The sequence below is a fragment of the Python bivittatus genome, unplaced genomic scaffold (genome assembly GCF_059951505.1).
Source record: "Python bivittatus isolate LINGU-HERP-01145 unplaced genomic scaffold, Pbiv_v1 ctg000050_np1212, whole genome shotgun sequence".
NCBI lineage: Eukaryota > Metazoa > Chordata > Lepidosauria > Squamata > Pythonidae > Python > Python bivittatus.
The window spans coordinates 3,488,453-3,512,238 of record NW_028277033.1 but is presented as its reverse complement, the minus strand read 5'-3'; the positions used below and the strand labels follow the sequence as shown (position 1 = coordinate 3,512,238).

Sequence of the window (23,786 nt, the reverse complement as noted above, 5' to 3'; positions counted from 1 at the left end):
TGATTGGTTACCTTTACAGGCCACCTGACTTTTTTTTTAAACATTTCCTAGTCTAGCCTACAGCCCTAGGATTTTCTTTCATCCAACCAACCAAGTTTTACCTTATTACGCTATCCCAGTGGGATTTCCAGGAAGGGCAGCTATTGCCATCTGCTGTGACTATACATGTCAAAGTCATCATAAAGGAATTCTTCTTCGAAAGTGTGAAATTTCATGATTGTGTTACTACTGGAAGGTTAGCTAAGCTTGCGTTTTAAACAGTTCTGTTGGGAAGAAGTACTGCTAATTAGTGGCAATTTCATAGATCATGATGAGAATCAGTTTTCCACCAAGTATGTCCTGACAAGTACAACTTTGTAATAGATGAACTTGCAAGCCCATGTTCACAGCCTTCATTCTTTTAACTTGTATTTCAGATATTATTTGAATACAAGAACCTAAGGAATAAGGTATTCCTTAGATTCTACTGAATAATAAAACTGTTTGAAGACTAAATTGAATAAAAGATAATGATAACAAAAATAGATATTGATGACACCTTAAAATGGGTGCAATCTTGTTTTTAAAAATGGTAAAAAAATTCCATGATCTTAGGGCAGTTGTGAATTGTATAACCCTAACCCTGATGCAATAATATGATTAGAATATCACACAGCTTTTGTTAATGTTCAGTCTGTGAAATTTATTTTCCATGGATTTTACCAGTGTTATAAAAGACTGGTTTTCAGCAGGAATACTGAAAGCTGTTGACCTAAATAAGTACTGCTTTAAAAAAAAAAAAGTCTTTTTGATTATTTATTTTAAGAAATGAAAAAGAGAGAAAAATAACACGGAGGAAGAAATAAAGAAGGGAAGAAGTCATAGCAATTTGTCTTAACCCTCTTTCTTGTATAACAAATGCTTTCATGCAGAAATCTTGGAATGAGGTGAAGAAACGCAGCTTCGGATGTTTCAGAAATTATTGAAATATTCAACCTGAGGGAGAACATTTGCTTTGACTTTCAATAAATTCTGGGCAGTGATTAGGAGTACAAACTGGATACCTTAAATGGTGCTCAAAATGGTAAAAGCATTTTATCTTTAATTGGAGTTCTTTTTAAGTTGCACCTGAATCTTGAATCTTGAGAAATTTAAGTAAGTTTCCGGTTTTTGCCTCTTCAGTAAAAGTATCTGAGGAATTTCACTGAAAGAGATAGCAATTCCAAAGTGCTTTACAATTTCATATCACTCCAAATTTGATTGCAATTTCTGAAAAATGTGGTTTAATACTTTTATGAAAAAAACACAGGCAATTTGCTGTCATGACATTAAAACTGCAAAAATTCCAAGTGTTCTGCAGAAAACTACTGAGAAAAATGCTTGCTATGCTTTTAATGAGGTGGAGTGCTGTAATAATAGTTATTATTATTTACATCACACTTCAAAACTAAATTTTGGGTGGTGGTTATTTTGTCAAGATTTATGCATTACATCTCTCTCTGTCCAATGGGTGAAGCTCTCTATAAAATAGGGTTTAACCACAAAATATTTCATAACTGAAAAATAATATTTAACTAGAGCCTTTTTATAAGGTGGGAGGAGAGGCATGGTCCTGGAAGAATGCATGGAGCGCCCTCCATCAAAACAGTATTCAGTATTTGAAGTGTTCAGATGGATTTATACTTTCAGTTGAAGGTGATAAAACTAATTAGTTCCAATTTAATTCCAAGATTTATTTTAGTATTTTGGTTTACTTCACACATGCCTTTATAAGACTATTTAGTTAAATGAACAAAATCTAACAGACCCAAAAATTACATTGGCATATGACACAATGAAAAGAATGGACTTCAAATGAACTTTCTTCTCGCCAACCTTTCAGAAACTTTGAAATCCCTCCATACAATGTGTGAAGATGTTAAACTGCCTGTGATGGAATGTGAAAGTGGCCTTGGAAGAACCAAAATACAAATTCAGTTTAAAAAAAACTGCAAGGAACATGAACACCATTTTTAATGACTGAAAGATGACAAGGTGAATGAATCTTCACCTGCTGTGAAAAGTTTGCAGCTAGCGTGTCATCACAAAAAGGCCCTCTTTGTGTCTTCTGGCAAGGACTTCTGTATGTTTCTTTGTCATTTTTGCTGCATTTTGATCTTCCCTCACTAGTTCACTAATCCAGCTTTATGAATGACACAAATCATTTTTAAAGAAATTCCTCCCACCATTAATATATTGGCAAAGAAGAAAACTCATCAAAATTTTCCAATTTCCACCCACAGTTGTAGAATGCCCAGTTCTAATCAATTCCTAAAACTTGCCATATACTGAACAGTATAGCCTAAGAATTTCATTCCCAGCAAATGTCAAGGGGAATATCTGAAGAATGTTGACTCACACAAGCATTTTTTTCTAAATCGGAAAAAGGGTATACCAACTATTTCTGATTTGATATAGGAGCGCATTTTCAGGTGAGCAAGGAATCTGGCTGACTTTGTGCCTGTTGCTCTCTCTCTCATCCCATCTACTGTCCAGGATTGTTGCTGTGGAGGGAAAAAAATGGAGGAGGGCATGTTAAGTAACCACTTCAAGTTCATGGAGAAGCCATGAACCAATCAATTGAACAAGCAAGCAATATTTCTAGCTATATAAAACTGGCATATGGCAGCCAGTTCCAACATGGCGCCTTTGAAATGTGTAATGATTCCCATCCAACACAGTCAATGTGGTTTTGGGAAGGCAGATCCATTGTCTGAATAGGGAAGATGAGCAAAGGGGTACATTTCTTTCCTAATTCAACTGCTGGAGCTGTATATGTCTGGTAGAAAAGGTCTATGATCAGCTGTTTGGGCAAGTGAAGAACCCATTCCCAGTAAAAAACTGATCAGTCTTCAGTTGGAAAAGGGTCTTGATATTTCATGTAATGAAAGATCAGCTGTCTGAAAAACCACAGAATCATATGTGGTGATAGTTGTAGCATTCTTGTTTTAAGTAATGCTTCTTTGCACCAATGTCATCTGATTGGACCTAGGAAGTGGCAGGTCCACCCTTTGGAATGATCAAATCCCCCCAGGATTTGATTGACCCCAACCCTGCTGGTCTTTGGGGAAACATTGAAAAACTGGTTCCCCCCACCCCACCCAAGGCATTTGGGCCAGGATGTTAGATGTTCCTGTCTAAGGAATGGATGATGCTGTTGCTGGCCAGAATTTATGTTTGGTTTTTGGTTATAATTTTCTTGATGATCGCATTTAATGTTTTGTCAACTACTCAGGGTTGCTTTGGTGAATAGGCAGCGTCAGGCCCAGCCCAAGGACAACATGGAAACAGTCCAACTGAGTTCAGTTCTTTTATTGCTTACACCATATAGACAAAATCTTGCCAGACTAAACCTGTACCATTGTAACTAGTGGATATACCCTGGGAGAATCTAAGGATCTAAACTTCTTATATTTCTCACACTCCTGCTCTGGACTGTGTTGTCTCTTGTCTCTGTGCGATTCCTGGAACATGCCCCCTCCTTCCTGAGAACCTTGCTCTCTCCTGCAATCCACCACATGCAGCCACCTAAATCAAATAAATAAATAAATAAATAAATAAATATAAATAAATAAATAAATAAATAAATTCTTATTGTTCTTTGTCCCAAGCTTCTCCAGATGGAATTCTTTTCAAGGGAGTTAGAGTTGAATATTCCCTAAGAACTGAGAGATTCTGTCCAGAATTTCACAACTTGTAACCGTCAACATTATTTCTAGTCCACTTTAATAGTAGCTGTGGATGGGAAAGCTTTGTTTCTAAAGAATTTTATTGTACTATTTTGAATTACAGCCGCATGGACGTGTATGGATTGTCAAACTGACAGAGAGTAATGCCCTCTCATATCTTTGAAAGCTTTCTTCGGACAGTTTGCCAATAGTACTTTAATGACTTGAATAAACAGACAGTGATTCATAAACTGGGAAGTCAGCACAGTGGATAGGTTTGAAAAGCCATTGGAAAAAAAAAAATCTGAGGATAAAAATTCCAAATATACATGATTCAATATGCTCTTAAATATGCCTGAATTAAAACTTCATTGGATTCTAACTCTCCAGAAATTAGTATTTAATGTTTTATGTGAATGTACATCAGATACAGGCAGAAAACAGAGCCTAAGACCGTAGTATCCTTAAGCCTTCATTTTACATCACTGCTTACCTCTGGATGTACAGCATTTAGAACGACTGTACCGCAAATGAACCTTTTGCCCAGGGAGACAGTCCATAAGAAACTGGAACTCTGTCATTTCAGCATTTTTTTTCTCTATTCAGACACTATGCTGGGGTGCAGAGACAGAGAACTGTGATTCCATGGGACAACACAATTATTCCTCTATTTATGTAGGACTGCGTAGCCGTATGACAGAGGAGAAGGGAATTATGTTCGTGGTTGGGCAGTGGATATTTCATGGACTGCCATTCTGGAATACCTCCACCTTTGGAAAACTTTTTGAAAAATTAGAGGAAATTGGTAGTGTACATGGAACAAAGGACATGTAACATGACACTGTTTCTGCACCAATGCCTCCTGCAGGAGCTTAACGCAAAGACAGCTTTGTGAATGTTGGTGTGTACGTTGGGCTTAACCTGGATGAATAAGTAGCTAACTCTGAATGATCTTGACAAATCTAAGCAGAGGTTGGATCTAGTTAGTACTTATGTGGAATACAGATAAAAAATCCCAGGGCTATAGGCTCGGATGGGAAGTTGGAAAAATATTGTAGAAGAAGGCAGTGGCCAACTGCTTTCATACTATGGCCACCCCCTTCCCCAGAAACCATATATAGACATACTCATGTAGTCGCCAAGCATTGAGCTCATCTGAGAGAACCTTTAGCTGTATATATAGCACCACCAGTGTATGCAGTACTTTCTTGAAAGATATAATTGACTGTAACACTAGGGGAAAACATAAAAGCAAGCAGAAAGAAGGGAAGAAATAGAAGAAAAAGAGAAGAATTAGGGGTGCAGGGTCATTTTGCACATCTGTCATACGTATTTCACCAAGATCATTTTGCACATCTGTCATAAGTATTTCACTCCTGATGCTAACATGGAGGAGGGAGGGCAAATGGTACTTGGGAATCTTCTTACGCTAATTATATTCTTTATGCTAATTGTAGAATGTGCCCAGTTGTTCAAGTGACACCTTCTCTACTGATTCCTGAAGGTCCTGACACATGTTCTAGGATCTGACAATCTGAGCTTATTGTATGCGTCTTCTTGGGGAAGTAAAAAAAAGAGGATTATGTTGTTGCTTGGAGATATGTAGCAGTTTATGTTCATTAGGTCCCGTAATTTGCTTTAATTACATTAGGCTTAAATGAAAGCAGGCAGGAAAAACAACAGCTGAAATTAATTTCTAGACGTTAATATTACTGAGAAACAGGTCTTTAATTAGTTCGTCACAGAAATTAGTGCACAATTAGTTAATAGGAGAGTTTGTAAAAAAGAGAATGAACCTGCTGGAAGCAATTTCAGAGGATTAAAAAGAAAAACCTGTTGCCAACCCAGCAATGATTTAAGTTTTCTATTATGCCCACCCGTCTTTGATAGATCTTTGGATTCTTTTGGTTTCCATCCCTGATCAGAACTGCTTTCAGGTTCTTAGTAATGGAGGAGTCACCAAGCAATTAATAAGCTAGAATATGTGTTTATGGAGGCATCACAAGTTTAATAGGCTGTATATGGGACAGGAGCCTTGTGCTGAATTTGGAAGGATATTGGCTTCAGAAAGTACAGCTTGGGAACACGCCGGCAGATATTGGTTAGTAGGCTTCAGTTTCTTCTATATGGTCAGTATGTAACCATGCTTCCATTGCAGTGTAACTCTAACTGATGTGCAATGTGAATGAATCTCACAGTAGGGCATTATAGAGATCCAGACTGGAGGGGCAGTGTGATTTAGAGTGAGCAGCAACCTCCATGTAGCACCAGTCAGCTGTGATTTCCTAGGCCTGAGTGGCTGCTTTCCAAATCACGTTGTGTCTTTGAATTCAGATCAAGGGCTGATTCCCACTTCCAGTCATTCATCTTTTGTTGCTGATAGACATCTGAACTACTACAGCCTGCGACTCCTTCGATTTTCCAAAAAGTCCATTTCAGCCTATGGTTACTAGAGCTGTGCAAGGCATTTTGAAAGGGGTGCTTTGCAAATTAATTTAATGTGGGCAAAGGACCCTTTTCAGGGTCATTAATGTAGCCGTGTCCTCTGTAAGCCTTGAGGCAGCTGCTTAAAACGCTTTCCTGATTATCTCTGCGTGCCTGGTGAAAGTCACACCAAGTCTTTTGGAGAAGGGCATTTGGGTTCCACCAATGCACTTTGCAAAGCTCCTCTGTCAAATGATTTGCACTATTAATCACTTGTTTAGATAGAAGAAACCATATTTTGTCCTGGATATATCATTACAAGAAGCCATAGTTAATTGCAAATGAAAGCGAGTGCTTGCAGGCTCCTCCAATGACACAGCCTGTGAACCTATCTTCAAAGAGCAATGTATTATTATGTACAAAGGCACCCACATTCTGCAAGCTGAATGAAGCACCTCTAGAATCTGAAACATATAGAAACTCAACCTTTTATCATATGCTGATAAAAGGCAAGTGCTGCCGAAATGTGAGGAAGGTAATGTCTCAGCTAGTTGACACACTCATATAACCCTGACCAGGGATTTCAAAAGCTGTCCTTTTGTTGCTCACTTTCAAATATGGATATGCTGGTTTTGCAGCCCAGATGCATCATGATTAGAAATTCCATGGAATTTATTAGTGATTTGGAATGGCAAAGGTTCCCAGATTCTTCACAGATTTTTGCATCATTCTTACCTAAATAGGCACTCCTTCCCTTTCCATCAGATTGAATATTTTAGAGAGTGAATACTTCACACCATTGGCGTACTAATCAATGATTTCATGATGTGTTCTGCTCAGGCAAAGCAGAGAAAATAAAGTATTAATGACTGAGGCATAAATAATTAAATGAAATATTTATTTAAGGAGTTCACAAGTACATACTTCTCCTTCTCTCTAGGCAAAATTGTAAATGATTTGATTTATCCCTTTTGGTGTTTTCGATGAGCTCCAAAGCAAACTGACTGAGGGTACACACAGACACAGGCACACACAGACACTCACAGACACATACATATAGTCTACACTTATAAGAATAAGTATATACATTTCTTATCAAAGGGAGTTCATATATAAACGCATTACAAACTCATCAGCTCAACTTTTCATTGAAGAAAGAGACATCAGCCGTCTGGGCTATTCCTGATCCACAGTGAATCTGCCATACTTTGTAGCTTCAACGTAAGGCTGTGCAAATTTGACAAGGGGCAGAGGGACCCAAGAGTGATCACGCAGGGGTCTAAGTCTGTGCGGCAGCTGACAACCAAGATCATCATCTATTCATTGCTCTGAGCCAGTTGGGGAAAGGTTGAAGCTGTACACTTTCAACATACAGAGTGTAATGTTTAATCTGCTATTTTCCACAGAGGGTGCTGGGCAGAAACACAGAAATAGCTGACACTTTGTTCTGGACGTATTTGGTTCCAGATTCACCGTGTCATAAGATGGAAGGTCTGCACGGGCATCATCGTACAAGCTGGGAAGACTGGCTTTCTCTCATGACCTGTGGATCAAGAAAGCTGGGGTCAATGGAAGTTTAATAACCTATTGATTATATATATTTGATAAGATGGAGCAAATTGTAATGCTGCCCAGCCTTTTATGGAACAGGGCCAAGTTACAGAACGGAGCCATTTGGTTTTAGGGAGGTTAACTTAAGTGGCGGCTGTGGGAGAGGAGGCAAACTGCAGAAATTCTTTGGTACTTGTCTGCAGTCATCGTTCGTGATGACTATAGCAATCTGAGGATGAAATAATCATACTGTTTCCACCATTAGCTCACATTAATACTGCATTATCATCTGGAGAGTCATGATTATTGGACAGTGATATTGGCAGTTGGATTTTTTTTTTTCTTTTAAAAAATATTTTAATTTTAATGCTGCTTCTAAGCTAATCACATAGGAGCTAGTTTCAGCCATTTGTTTCAAAATGCTACACTGGTATTCTGCCCTGTTGTATTTAAATTAAAGCTACATAAAATTCCTTTTTAGTTATGGCAAATGCACATTCAAAAGGAATGGAGCAGAAACTGCCATGGGCATGGAAATACCAATTATCCAAATGGGTTGTGTAAAAAAGAAGGTTTCAGGACTTTATTGTTATTAAAATTATCTACCATGTAGCAAGTAAATATCAAAGAAAAAAAACTGAGATATCCGTAAATGCCTCAGACTTCAAATATGACCTTTCTTTCTGTCTCTAGATCTGCTAAAATCGTGTGGCTGTCTTCAGAAGAATATTCTCCTAGACTGGTAGATGTAGACAGTTGTGTAGACCTAGAGTTACTGTCTGAAATACCTGTGTTGCATAATCTTTCCCCTATTTTTCTAACGTGTCTAGTGTGACACCAAATGTGTGACATGATTTATATCGACGGACTTCCTTGCCAACTTATATCCCAGTCGTCTTGTTTGCAGGTAGAGCAAACAATGTGTTTTGTGTTACTGAGCATTAATGAGAAAGAAAAAAGGACATATTAATCTCTAGTCCAGGCCATTTTCGGAATAGTAGTGCTAGTGGGGTTCACCTCTTACTCACTGGTGATTGCCGTGCGGAGTAGGAGTTCTGTTTTTTACATAGGATGGATCTCCTGGTGATCAAATCGCATCAGTATATATGGCTTGCAGCTGTGAGCAGTTCTAGGATATCTCAGTAATTTCCTTGCACTGGGAATTTTATTTCAAGGGAATTGTTGCCTCTCAAGCTGACAGTCCCTCTTGCCTCCTCTCCACATCCCCCCAAAAACAAGCTAAGCAATCTGGCACTGTGCTAATAGCTGGTTGGTGGCTAATTAATTCCTAATCAGTCTCACCAGTGTTTGTATTCACATGGGACAGAAGGCAAGATGGAATAGATCCACAATCATAACAACCCAGGTCGATCTCAGGTGGCGCTTACCTTGAAATCCGAAGGGTTGGCAGATGGAAAGGCTCTTTGTTTGAAGTTGAACTGGCTTCATGTGTTGTTCCAAGTGGCTCCAACCTACCTTTAATTCTGTTGAATTTTGAAAACACCGTGCAGCCCGCGTCTGTTTCTGTCCTTGTACCCAGCAACCGTTATTTGAACTGCAATGCCTAGGCAATATAACACAAACAAGCAGACATATGGATTCCTGAATTTGATAGCCAAAGAAATTTGGCTTATACCCAATTTTAGAACCACTTAAATCAATGCTTTGCTTGTCAGCTTCCCAGATACATTTAACTTGCACTATAGGAAAGAGGATGCTGCTTGATCTGACAGACCCATGGATGGATGGGTGGTGGGTGGGTGGGTGGGTGGGTGGGAGTTTTATATAGTTTTATATAGGGTGAGATCCACAGTGGATATCCTCTTTCTGTTCCTTCTTTAGTTTTCAAGCTTTTGAAATGTTCCTCCAGCATATAGAAATGCTGTCTTATTTCATTTCGTACTTGATTTGCTTGTTCATTTAGGAATTAGTCTTTGTTCACCTTAATATGACTTTGTAGGAAGAGTGTGGCATGTTTATCCCATAGTAGCTCCTGGCTTGTATGCCTGTGGGGATACCATGGGAAATAAAGATGTCACTGTTTGTTCTTCGTGCAGATGGACACTGAGAGCTAAAATCTGTCATATTACCATTTACAAAAGAAAATGCAAGGTGGTCTTATGAAAGCCTTACCAAGGGGGTCCAAAGTTAAACACCCTTAGGAGTTGCCAGCTCCAGATGCAAAAATATGATTCACTTTATCTCCTGATTTGGGCAAAGAATTAACCCCTTCATATGAAATTTGTTAAATAGCAAAGTGAAATAAGTCCTTTAAGCTTTAGTGTTACAAGTGTAGATTGCCTCTGACAAGCTCTGTATGTCAAAGACAGGCTTTCCATTTTTAGAAAGCAACTGGTTGACATCTCTGTCTACTTTCCAATTGGAAATTTACATTTGAATGGATTATTTTCTTTTTAAAAGTTTCTCATCAGTTTGCTTGATTTGGTAACTCTGTATAATTTCTACAAGATATAAATATTATGCACACCGCCATTTAAATTCCTTTTCTCTCATCCAATAAAATAATAAACCTCATAGTTTCACAATTTGTTTTTAGTCCTATATTATTTATTCACTTTTTTTTTCCAGTGATGCAATTCAACATGAAACACTAAAAAAAAACCCCAAAACCCCAAACTGTTTTTTTCATTGAATGCTTTTAGTTTTAGGACAATGATTTCAATGAATTAGAATTAAGCTACTCTCCTATGCATGTTCACTGGGCGAGAGGTCACAGAGTTCAGTGGGTTTTCTCCTAGGTGTGCATAGACACTCAGCTGTGATAAAGTCCTACTGAACTTAATGGAATAGATATGGCTAGGCTTTCACTATAAGACACTATTCTATATAATATACTCAAGCCAATCTTAGGAACAAGACATGTAATTAAAAAATCTGATATTATAATCTAAATAAATAAAGGATTTGACTGTAGTGATGATGGGAATAGCAGATTCAACTCTCTCTGTTGTACAATTATATATTGAAATAAATTAATAGTAAGCTAAATTCATATCCTGTCATTTATGTACCACATGGACATGTAATCTCGAATAAATATCTGGAAAAATCACATGCATGTAATCCAGTCCACAGTTCAGTTCCAAATGTTCATTTACACACATATGCACACACACAGTTATTATTTTGGGTGAACTATGGCTTGTGGAATAAGCCACAAGTATTGGGGTACTTATCACAAACCATGCTTTGCAAACTTTAATGACTGGGTTTATTACTCTAAGCCAAATCAAAACCGTATAATAGCTTAGTATGATGTGTGAATCCAGATACTTATAGGCACAGTCATGAACTTCAAGACTTGGGGAAAAAAAGTCTTTTGAACACTGGGAATCTAGCAGGGTAGTATCCAACGTAGTAGGAAAGTGAGCAATTGGGCTGAAAGAAGTACCCATGAAAAATCTTTAAACACATGCATTGGATCCTAATCATAACATTCTGCTTCAGCTACCCAAACAAATCCAGTTTGAAATAGATACTTTAAAGGATTGCAATTAATTGGCATAAATGAAGTTTTCCAGAATGACGTTGTGGATTCCCAGACCATTTGGAGCCAACATGGTTTTGGAGGCAGCTGACATATAAAAGTCATTTGCAGATGTAATCAGGGTAGTCTTTTAATGCCCAGCTCGTTAATTTACCCCTTTCTCTTATTATTTAGAAGCAGAGAATGAAGCTAAACCAAGTTCTTCAGTTTAGTTCAAGCATGCAAGTATCTGTGCAGTAGTTGGCATCAAGTCCACTGATGGAATCACAGAATGCATCCTGCTTGTTAATAACTATAAAGAAAACCTCCGTCTTCCACACACTCCCCCTCTGATTCAGCATGATCTGTTGGGCCTACCAGTCCAACGTCACTATTATCCAGACAAAAAGTCAGGCTTGAATCAAGAGCTCTGTAGGTAGCCCTCTAGCTGGTTTCACCAGGCAACAGATGTGTAGTTGTGTGCATGGGTTGTACAATCAGTGTAGAAATAACATTACTAATGCTCTTCTAAGTCTTTGCAGATGTGGGTTTTTCCATATGTAGTGATTAATACCTTAATCAAGATAGCTAGACAACTAATGGTTTCTGGATGGTTTTATGTTTCATGCTTGGCTGGCTTTGAAATCTTTACCATTTTCACCAAGAGTTTTGGCATGTATACAAGTTTGCATTAATGTCTGATTAATCCTGTGAGTTGGTACAACTTATCTGAAGGTACATCAAGAGGAGCTTTGTTGAAAGTCCACGTTAGATGTTTTCTGGATGATGTAGGTGAGATGATGGCATTGATGGTTTTTTCCCCTAAGTATGTAAAAATACTTCAGAGACTGGCCACTGCTTTTTTGAAGACATTGTCTTGATGGTGCTTAAAGGAAGAGTTGAGGATAGGAACTATGTTCTTGTTTCAGATGTCTGCTTTCACTCAGAAACTATTAAAATTACCTGCACTTTTTAAATCAGATCATGGAACATTGTCTGGAAGTTATGTCATTCATACACACACACATCCTTGTGATTTTTAAACTAAACTGCAGTGTAAATCAGGGGCTCTGAAGCCTTATTATCCATTATCTGATGCTTTTTTGACAGTGAATGTTCCTTGAAGATAAAACTGTTTGATCTTTCCCTATTAAGCAAAAACGAGCTCTTGATTATTGCAAAGATTATGTATTATGTGTTTTTAGTGAAAGATATCAAGGAAACATAGGTCTTCTATTTTAAGATGACACAGGATGGAGTTTAGTTCTACAGTATTCTGTGTCAACTTCCTGACCTAATAATTCAGGTTCTTTTTTCTGCATAATCCTGAGTGTTTATAGGGAGGAATTACTTAGTCACTCCATTCTTCTTCAGAAGATTTAGACTAATTTGTTTTAAAGTCCCTTCTGTGGTTCTTTTTTTTGAGAGGGGGAGGGGGTTCTTTCATGCTTGGTTAAGTCTGTGAATCCAAAGATTAAGAAACTGAAGAATCCCAACACTGAGCTTTTCAGAAAGTCCCAGGTGTCTTTCTGCAGAGAAGAAATTTTGCCAGACTGAACTCATCTGAAAATTACAGTGCATAATCATCACCACTGAGCAGGCCCTGTTCAAAATGCTGCTAGCAGGGAATCTGAAGTAAGATCTTAATGAGATTGTCAAAAACCATACCCCAAATCTCCAATTCTTCTAAATCTCTTTTTCCAGTTCAAAAAGTTCAGTAACAGCCTGTGAGTTATGCTGAGAAGCAAACTGAAAACCATAAAGATAGCTAAGATGTGGGTAATACGTTCAGGCAGGAATGTGATCAGTATCCATCTTCCACAGAGAATGAAAGGTGGTTCTTTTCCTTAGTATGCATAATGAGGACAAGATTTCCTTAAGTAAGGCTTGGTCTGAAGAGTCATGTATGAAACAAAAGAGGGAGACTGTAAGTTTGGGTGTTTTCTTTTGTGCTGCTACCCTTATGAAATGCAATCTCTGGTGGCCGACCATGGCATTCTGTTTCCTAATCCTTACAGCTTTGGTTAAAATGTGACTATTTAACTGAACATTTGGGAGCACTGAAAGACAAACCTGGTTGTTTTAAAGGACTCTCCCCACTCCACCAGTGAGCTTCCTAGATGGCTTAAGTGATGATATAGATGCAATAGGCTTTGGTTTCCCTCCAAGCCAGCTTTAAGATTGGGCACAGTGTCAAATGAGTAAGGCTAAGCAGCAACGGTAGCCATGTCTTTTTTTCCTCAAAGTGCCTCTTCTCTGCAGAGCTCCAGAACAGTTTAATAAGGCCAAGGAATTTGTCTTTGCTACTTATCCCCATTCTCACCTCTTAGTAAGCTTGTTGCAGACCCATCTGTGCATTCCTTCTGAGCAGAAGTAGAGCAAGTTGCACCTCTAGAGTAGCTGTGTTTTCTTTTTTTCCAAGCCCTAATGTCATCAGGACATAAAGAAAAGGCATAAGGAACAATATCAAGACATAAATCAAGCTGTCTTTAGTTAGGTCCAGAGCAGACAATTCCTATGTAACAAGTGGTATGCAGAATTATCTGGAGGAAAGGAGAACAAGATTGCTGTCTCCTCCTTGCCCTGAGCTTTTCTAGTGCATCAGGGCTACCAATTCTTACACCAAAATGTAAAGAGGGGGCAAAGGATTCTTGTACTTGTTAGACCTGCTCTGTGCTAAAGCCGGAGTTATCTGATAGTGGTATTGAATGTTTACAATCTGTAACAGATCTTTAGAAACCATTCTTTATTGCTTTAATGTCTATTTTATTTGTAACTGATAGAAGTTTTATATTGTTTTGGTCAAGGAAGAGTTGAGAAATGAATGGCATAAAGAACAATCGAGCTGTCTTTAGTGAGGTCCACAGCAGACAATATAGTGCTTATTTAGTTTTCATTGAATTGTATATCATCATCCTTAAATAATACAAGCAGGATTCATTAGGGGTGCTTGCAAACGAGGATGCTGTGCCAGTTTAAAAGCCATTGCAGACCAATTTGGGGTCTTTGGGTTCTGTAAAGAGAATGAGGGCTTGCTGGTTTTGCAGTTCCTCTCTGCCCCCAGTAGCACAAACAAAACCAGTATGGATGAATTTACCCAGTGTTTCCAGGAAAGCAACCAGCCTGCAATGGCCAGCCTACTTTTTTTTCTTTACTCCTCCTCCCCTTTTTTCCCCTCCATTTGTGGGGGGTGGAGGGTGAAGTTTTGTTGTTGTTATGATGAAACCTGTAGCTGCTTAGACTGGGGCGACATTTGCTGCTTGTTCTAGCCAACAGATGTGAAGACAATCACAAATCAGATCCAAACTGTTTTGGAGGATTTAGGGAGTGAAAATAGTGGTAGTAGAAAAGTGTTCACCTTTTGTTTTTGGCAGTCGGGAACCTGTAAGATATTTTTACTGTTAGCAATTTGTGCCACCCTTCTACAGTATATCCCACAAGATAATTCATATGCAAGATACATAATGACACCTGTATTCTTGACATCATTTAACCTACACCCGTCTAAATGAATATGGTCATTCTCCCACCTGGCTTGAGGAGAACAGGACTGCTTTCAGGAGTACGTCTCAGTTCTTTTAAAAATTGCTTCTTGTAGTTAAGTTCCAACTAATGTAGTTCTGATTGGTGATGCCACCTTAATGCCATTTATTGATATGTTCTCTTGTTCTTTCATTCACACCTTTATGTTGTCCACTGATTTCAGCTGTGTTGATAAAAGGAGATGGGAACCACAGTGTTATGGTGATACAGATCTTTCTTGACTGGTTTCATGAGAATGTAGAAAGCCGTTGTCTTTGACCTTCCTCTGAAGACACAGACAGAGGGCACAGGCTTTGTCACTACAACCACAAAGTTAACTCTTCTTGTCTTCTCATATTGCACTGTGGACCCATTAATTGCCTGATTTTAGAGCTCAGCGGTGCTTTGAAGACCTCCTGATTTGCGGTTAGCATTGCAAATGGTGGCCAACAGAAATGCCTCACCTCCAAAAGCTAACCCAATTGCTTTGAGTGCTTTATTTTATTAATTTATCTAATTTAAGAGTGCTGCTTCGAGATTTGTCTTTCTACCTTCCACCTCAGAATCACTGAATGGGACCCCATACCCATTTTGGCCAGCTAGTGTTAGTGAGTTCCCATTCATTTTACTTACTTGAATTCAGTTGCTTTGACATCATCATCCCATCACAGTTAAACAATTAATAATCTCTTTGAACTTCAAAGGAGAAAAGTTCAGCAAATGCTTGATTTTCCCATTAAAACCAATGGGAGCTAAAATTGCTCAATTGTGTTTGGATCATGCCCAAAAGGCATTTGTGCATGTATTACCAACAGAGCTTTGCCTTATAGTGTCATAAATAGATGTTATTAAGAAAGTATCTCCATTAGTACTATGTTTCACAAGACTGGTTTTAAGAGGTAGTTGTAGCTGAGCAAATGCCGAGGGTTAGTTTATGTGGCATGGAATAAAAGCGGAAAATTAAAGAAAGTGTTCAGGATTCAGGTAATGCAATATTATGACAAGGATTCAGAGAAAATGTTGTTTTGCCCATTCATAATTAATAGAGAGCATGCCCACCCAATAAAGGAACTTTTGGGTCTCACCAATATGTATTATTTCTTATTTATTTATTTATTTAAACACATTGGATGCCCAATGATATATTTCATTCTGCTACTAGAAGCCGTGATCCCTATCAGCATCTCACTTGAGCTGTGCCTTGCCTTAAAAACAAAGAAACAAAACAGCTTGAATTTTTCCAAGTTTGTGTTGTGCAAAGTGGACTGTATTTCTAACATTTGCTTTATAAAATTGGGGAAATCAGATCTACCTTTTAAAGCAAATCTTTCTGATGGTCTGCTTAGCTGCTTTTCTCCTGTAAACATGGCAGGATATTGAAGCCTCTGCTAGGATACACTGGCTCACGCTTAGACAGAGGGAAGGGTCCACTGATGGATGGAATGATGCAGGCAACAGAAAACATCCACAGAGGTTTAACATCTGGGTTTCCAACCCTCCCCCTTCCCATAATTATATCTTAAACCTATTAAAAATGCTATTTAGATGTTAGAATTGAATTTCTCTTGATTCTCTCGAGTTCATTTTCAATGAAAACAATTGTCTCCTCTCCTCTCCTCGTTCTCCCTCTCCTACTCCTTCCTTTACATTTTATTCTTCTTTCTTACAATAATTCCTGAAATGATTTGCAGTAACGTTTTGTTATTGTCCGTTAATGTACTGTTTCGTATTGGCGTCATTTCCTCTTAACTTTGGAATATTATTTGGTTTGTTTTATTTGAGTGCAGAAGGATTGTGCTAAACTAGAAGTTTATAATCAGCAAAAACACCGATCCATTAATCATGATCATAACAATGACGATGAGTCACAGCGTGAACCTTTTACCTTTTACTTAAGGTAAAAACTGTTGTGCTATAGAATTTCACCAAAAGTTGCAATAACAACAGCAACAACCTTAAAGCATTTGTTTGTTTTGCTATTACTCAAAATGTCCATCTCCATTTAAATAAATCTCATCCTTTGTCAGTTAGCCACCTTGATTTCATTCTATGTGCTCCTATGGTAACATCTCATTTTGTGATCAAGGGTGACGTGATGCGTTCTGAGTTGTGCTGAAGGTCTTTGCATAGTTTTAATGTATTGCCACGTTTAAAATCAAGGCTCAAAAATTTTAAATTTTTCCTTGATCGCTCAGATTGGGTATTTAAACAGGAAATTCAGGTTCATTAGCAAAGTGCCGTCTGGCAGTTTTTGATGTTTTATTTCTGACTATACATACCTAAACTTTGCAGCACCGCACCGATTTCTGTTTTTCAAAAATACAACTTCGGTAAAAAAGATTATTTTTAAAAAGTCAGGAATATCAAGAATGTCTTCAGTCAGTATCCTGTTTCTCTTCTTTCTCCTTGAGTTTTAAACTAATCTCTTTTCACTAACTTCAGTAGGGTCTTTACTGAACCTAAAGAAAGTAAGACTATGTGAGTGGAACTGGGTGTGTGTTCTTGGCTATTTCACCTGTATTCCATGGCGGAGCTGGTCATAACCTCATAAGTTGCCTGTGTTTCTAGTTGAAGACGAGCAACTGGCAACCCTCTCGCCCAAAAAGAAGCAACGAAATGGAGGCATGAGAAATTCACCCAACTCTTCGCCCAAACTGATGAGGTAAGATCCTAAATAGCTCATATCTTTATCTCCTCTCCTAATGACAACAACCTTGTCCCCCCCCCCCCCCAAAAAAAAAAAATAAGGGAAGAAAGATTCATGGCAGGGTGTTGGGAAAAGTAAAAGATTGTTAGATGGTTTCTGAAACGCTGGAGTATTTATTCTGTCAGCTTGTCAGCAGTTAATGATAGAGCTGGGGAAAAAAATCTGTCATGAAAAACAGTTTGAAAAGCTGTTTGAAAAATACATAGGCTTTAAAGTCTTAGCTGTCACCCAGCCTGTCCATGTGTAGTTCTTAAACAGCAGTGGCACTAATGATAGCGCTAACCAATCCGAAGAATTCATGGGGTTGCTTTGCCTTTGGCAATTCTCTTTTTGCTGAAATCCCTTTGAGTACTGTTTTCTGTACTTAAAGCCGTATGTGAGATGTATCATCACAATCAAAAATGAACCTGAATATTACCTTCCTTTTATCCTGTCGATGGAAATCAAATTTCCTGTAATTGATTTCGATTGATTCTTAAAAAAAGATGGGGAGGGGGGAACAGGATCATAATCCGTGCGCTTTCCAAACCAAAGTTCAAAACTAAGGCACTTGTACTGGGGCGAAAAACAGGATTAATTATGAAATACTTTTTATTATTATTATTATTATTATTATTAAAGTGTTCTAAACGTGTTTAGAACACTTTGTTTCTAAAAGTGTTCTGCTGGATGACAGTCTTCAGAGCAGTTCCTTCACATAAGAACTTCTAGGACTCATTTGTAAACAACTCAAGATTATACAGAAATAGGAGTGAACTATAGGAGTGGCCTTTTGTTCATCTTTTCAAGTCTCTTAAATATTTATCCTGAATATTGTTGGAGGCAAAAAAATCAGATCACAAAATAGAGATGCCTTGCAAAGCCACCACTGAAATCTTGGTAGGCTTGGAGATTCTTCTGAATTTCCTTATACTGGGATTTTAAATTTCACTTTGGGCCTCATTCGAATGGCAGTTCTCTGTCAGGTACCCGCTGAAGTTGAACAACCGGCTGTTGCTTCAGAAATAAGATTCATGCTGAAGTTTCAGAACAAGACCCAGAGGCAGCTGAATTTCAGTCAGACTTCCCAGCTGATGAGCTGATCTTTCCAAATTGTGGGACTTTTATGGGTAGGGGGCATAAAATAATGAAGGCAGGGAAGGTAGCTGCTTTGGGACAGGCCAAACCAAGAATGGTCCCATAGGAGCCATGGCAGAGGAATATCATAGAAGGAGAGAGGGAAGGTGGAGCTACTAAGGCTGGGATGTCACAGTTCTTGCTCTGCTCTGCAGTGACCCCTCATGAGGAGCTTGCAAGGAGAATTCAATACCTGACCTTTCTTACTATCAGAGGGGGTAGTGATGTTATTTATTTTATTGAGGAAAGCATAGAGAGTACCAATCCTGGCTACAATACTATAAAGCAGTGTTTCTCAACCTCCTCAACTTTAAGATGGGTGGAGTTCAACTCCCAGAATTCCTCAGCCAGCATGCTGGCTGAGGAATTCTGGGAGTTGAACTCCACCCATCTTAAAGTTGAGGAGGTTGAGAAATACTGAGATAAAGAGTATGCTGACATCCTGCCAAGGCATCCGCAGGAGGTTCAACCGAGGGCAAATGTCAACAGCAGCACCACACTATTCTGATGCAAACTCCACCCCTTTTGTACATGCATGGGGAGGTGTGAGTTTGCTTTTGTCATTTTGATGACATCCTTTGATGCTTCTGCTGGGGCAGGACCTGAAGAAATCCCAAGATATGGTTGGATCAGGGTGTCAATCTTTTTCCCTGAATGAAAAAGGATGTTAAAGATTTAAATCATGACTGATCTAGATGTCCATATAGCACATCAGCAGAGGAACAAGAAAATACACTCTTCTCACTCCTTGCTCTGGTGCTTAACTGTTATTTCTGATGAGTGGCAGAGGCCAGTTTCTAGATTAAAACCAGAGGGTACCATGCATGGAGATTTAGACACACACTGTTTTCTGCATTGTTCAAGAAACTGATTGTTCCTGAATTCTACCGTGTATTTCCTCAACCTGTTTTTCACCAACATTTGGAACTGGAAGACAGAAAAAGAGAGCTTTGCAAGAGGAAATGCAGCTTTCTGTTCTCTGTTGAACAACCATTGCTGCTTTGTGTATTTGGTCTAAAAGTTATCCCAGTTCCCATCTTGCTAATCCTTGCTGATGCACTACTGATTTACCTACATGTTTGTTTATGTCAGAGAGGGAATAAAATGAGCCCACAACCCATTTTATTCCCTCCATTATATGATGCTTGTGGACATCCTCCCATCATGTTTAATTCCCTTATCTTCTATGCATCTCATCTCTATTAATTTCTATCCATATGAAATTTGAGAGAGAGAAAACATTCCCCCGATCCGTCTGTTATCTGATAAATATAGGGTTATAAAAGTGAAATAAAAGAAGGAAAAAGAGTGAGAGGGCAGAGGACCCCGCAACATTTGGAGTGAAGTGCTGTGTCCCTGTTTGCTATGTAAAGTATGCCTCATTTCTTTGATCTGGAGTCATAATAATTCTGGGGAGTTCTACTGTTTTCATATGCTTCAAAGCTGTGTCAAAGTTTTGCTGCTTTAGGGTACTTCTTTATTCTACTGGCTCATGGGTACTAAGATGACAGGTCCTCAACACTAGGTGGAGGCTTTTTCAAGTCATTGCCTTCAGCAAAACATCAAATTACCAAATACAGGCTAACACAGTTCTACACAAATGCCTTTCCTGTAGATATATTATACCATATATATTAAATACTTTAGTGTTACACGGTACATTTTATGTGCAATGGAAAGTGATGGTTTGAGGTAGCCTTAGGGGGACTTCCCGCCCCCCCTTCCACAAGCCGAAACAGCTAGTGTATATCGTATCAAGTATGGTTTTTACAGGACTTTCTGCCTGAAGGCCTTTGTAAATAAGTAATGATCAACAGATTGGCTGTGGGTTTTTGAAAAGCATGCCTGTGCCAGTTTGCATGATGGGGAAAGAATTTTCAAAGTGGAGCCTTGCTTTCATTGCCTGCTGAAGAGGGACTCAGGGAGATTACTCATCTCCGACTTGAGCTGTCTGTTCAGTAACACATCAGAATTGCTAAACATTGGTTGGACAATGAGGGAGTAGCTCAGCACACCTAGATTTGTTTTATTTCCTCCTTTGTCCATCTGCCGGACTCCAGTCTCTATTCCAACCCTCAGCCTGTCCCTGCTCCCTTCCCCCTGTAGTGTTTGGGAGTCCAAGATTCATTCCAGATCAAGGGAAGATCACATCTTTCAGAACAGGCACGCAAATGCAAATGTGTGTTACCATAAACACATTTATCTAAAAGTGATGAAAGAAAAGGGCCTCTGACCACTTAACTGAGTTTGTTTACAGAGGCCATAAACAAAATCTTCCCAACAAATCTTGCAGATCCTTTATCAAGTTTCCCTTGAAATTTCTCACAAGTTTTGAGTTGAATGCAAAGCTGCAGATTTTGATTAGGTATAATTTTGCACAGGGCAACTTCAAGGCAAACAAAATCGCTCCCAGAAATGTTGCTAGCTTTTTCGAAATGTTTGGATTTGGGTTTACCATGAGTGTGCAGTTGAGGTTCCCTGGACCCTTAAGCTTCTTTTTATAATTATATAGGCTTAATTGGAGAATTAAAGTGATTGGTAAGATTATTAGTTCAATATATAGTACATCCATGCTTTGACTAGTGTGCAGTCAGGTCTCCTTTCAGAATTACAGCAGAATGTTTTAACTCTGACTTTCATGGGTTTTATAATGTCCTGTTACTATACTTTTTACTAAATGCCCTTATATTCTTATAAATACAGTAATATATTTCTGGTCCCTCTTTAGCATACTTACAGAACCTGTGTGATTTCTGTGAAATCCTGTGAATTCAAACATTTTACTTTTATAATGATTTCAAACCCAGATTTCTAGTGAAATTAAACCAATAAATCTCATTATCTCCTACACAACTGTAGAGGAAAAGGAATTTTCTTTTATAACTTTTAATCTTGCATTTGTTAGATATTTGGTTATCAGCATCTAGTGGATCAGTCATATTAAACAGCAACAATGTCACAATAATGGCAACTTCTAACTAGTTTATTCTCTGCTCTGCCATTTTCATTCTGAAAGTTAGTTGCGAGGTGTTATTTAAATTATTAATAGCCTTCCAGAAAATGCAAACATTTCAAATATGGTCCATAGCACTGAAAAAGTTTTCCATATTCAAAGAATTAATTCCATGGGCTGGATCCAAAAAATAACCCATTCAGTTCCTCTGAATGCAGCTGCCCTATGCAAAATATATTCCATTAGCTTCTTTTCAAACTGAAGGGACTTACAAAAGTTTTCCTACAACTGGGATATCCTCAGGTCCTGTCATGTCCTCCACATTGTTCAACATCTCTATGAAGCCATTGGAAGAGATCATCCAGAGCTATCATCCAGACATCAGAATGTAAATGATGAACATGTCCCTGTGTCTTTTCCATTTTCTCATTCGAAGAAGAAAGCTGAACTGTGGGTCACGTACACGGAAGTAATATTGGTACCAGGTACCTTTAGGCTACCTGGTACCATTGGCCTAAAGGAAACTGCATTTCCCAGATCTCCATGTGCTTGACACATTGCAGTACACCAGACACCAGAAGGAGATGAAAGGGCTCTCTTTTCTCAGTCTATGTTTTATGTGTACTTCTGCCAAAGCAGTGTGTCCATCATGTTTCAATCTTTCTAAACAGGGGATGCTTGTCCCCTACTTTGGTGACATTTTTTCTTCAGCTCTTGTGATCCCTCCAAAACTTGATCTTCATTCCAATTTATCCCCTCAAAACCTCTCAAAAACCTCCGCACTTCTAAAATTATATTTGGAATCAAGAGGTATTCCCCATCCTTCTCTAGCAGTTAGCATGCTATGGAACATGCACCCAATAGCTCAAAACCATATTTGAGGAGATGGAGAACAGCAGCTGTTAAAACAGTGGTTGCTATCATTAGCTTCCTTGACCCCCCCCAAAAAGGTGGGGGGGGGTAGACAGTTTCAAAAGAGATCCCCTTGCCTCTTCCCCATAAATGTAAGTCTGAAATGAGTCCCATTTTCCCAGGTATGGAATAAAGTTCCCCTGGATCTGAGCCAGAAGTACTGATTTGAAAAATTCTAGTTCAACACATGAACACACACACACACACACACACACATCCATATAGCAGCATAAATATGAATAAATTAATAAATGCAGTTTAGTTGTGACCCTATATTTGTTCTACAGAGAAGAAAGGAGACGAAAAATACCTTCATAATATACTGTTCTGGCTTGAGACAAGGAAATAATTTCTTAGTGTGCAACATATTCCATTGATAACCAAAGTTTTAAAATTATTAATGAGGGGGAAATGGTAGTGGGAAACAGTCTAAATTGCAAGAGATCTGCAGTATTGATCAGTAATCGCATCTACATTTGAAGAGGTTATCAGTTTAGTTCCCCTTTAAGTAAGTATCAATGGCCTGCAAGAGCTAAGGCTAAACTTAAGGAAGATAATGATTTCCCATTTTAGAAATTAATTTTAAAATGTTCTCTTGCTGCATGTTCCATGTACATTTCAAGATGTACAACCTTTGTAACAGAGATTTAAATTTGCAATCCTTAAATTATTTTTAGAATCATTATAGTTTATACAGTGGGAATATTATAATGTCCTTGGATCCAAATGGACAATTAAAATTCCATAATGATGGATTAATGTTTATTGGAATAAACAATGGGCCTTGCGGTTCCTTTCAGATGTAATAAAGGAGGAATTGTTCCCAGTCCACAGTGGCATCATAGGCAAAAGCACGAGAAGTACCAGATCTGAACAAATGACATATATAGCTGTTAGTGGCAATAATGTGAAAGGAGAGGAGAGGAGAGGAGAGGAGAGGAGAGGAGAGGAGAAGAGAAGAGAAGAGAAGAGAAGAGAAGAGAAGAGAAGAGAAGAGAAGAGAAGAGAAGAGAAGAGAAGAAAAGAAAAAAGAAAAGAAAAAAGAAAAGAAAAGAAAAGAAAAGAAAAGAAAAGAAAAGAAAAGAAAAGAAAAGAAAACTCAATCTAGAAGGCATTTGTCACGAACAAAACCCATTTACAATAAATAGGGTTTTTATGACAGCATGTTTTCTTTCATGGTATCTCCTATTCATTTCAATGAGGTTTGCACAGAGACCTCTTTCTGAATTGTGGCTTCTGGTCCTCAGTGTCTTCAATAACTACAGTTGCATTAGCCCAGAGCTGGATTACTGAGAGTCAGACGAGGTAAAACATTGCCTCTCAAGACAGAAACAGAAAGCATGTGATGGAGCCCAGGCATCAGCAGAAATATAATTTGCCCCTGCCCACTCCAAACCAAATGGTATCATTAACGTTTTCCTCCAGACA

At 38.4% G+C, this 23,786-nt stretch overlaps 1 protein-coding gene across 4 annotated transcripts in view; it reads left to right on the top strand.

Moving 5' to 3' along the window:
• The window catches only part of KCNMA1 (potassium calcium-activated channel subfamily M alpha 1), a 523,843-nt gene that overhangs the window by 424,254 nt on the left and 75,803 nt on the right, over positions 1-23,786 (top strand). For all 4 annotated transcript variants that reach the window (XM_088128983.1, XM_088128982.1, XM_088128975.1 and 1 more), the window contains exon 19: positions 17,239-17,332. In XM_088128983.1, the coding sequence (XP_087985109.1) occupies positions 17,239-17,332 (94 nt within the window). The remainder of the gene's footprint in view (positions 1-17,238; positions 17,333-23,786) is intronic.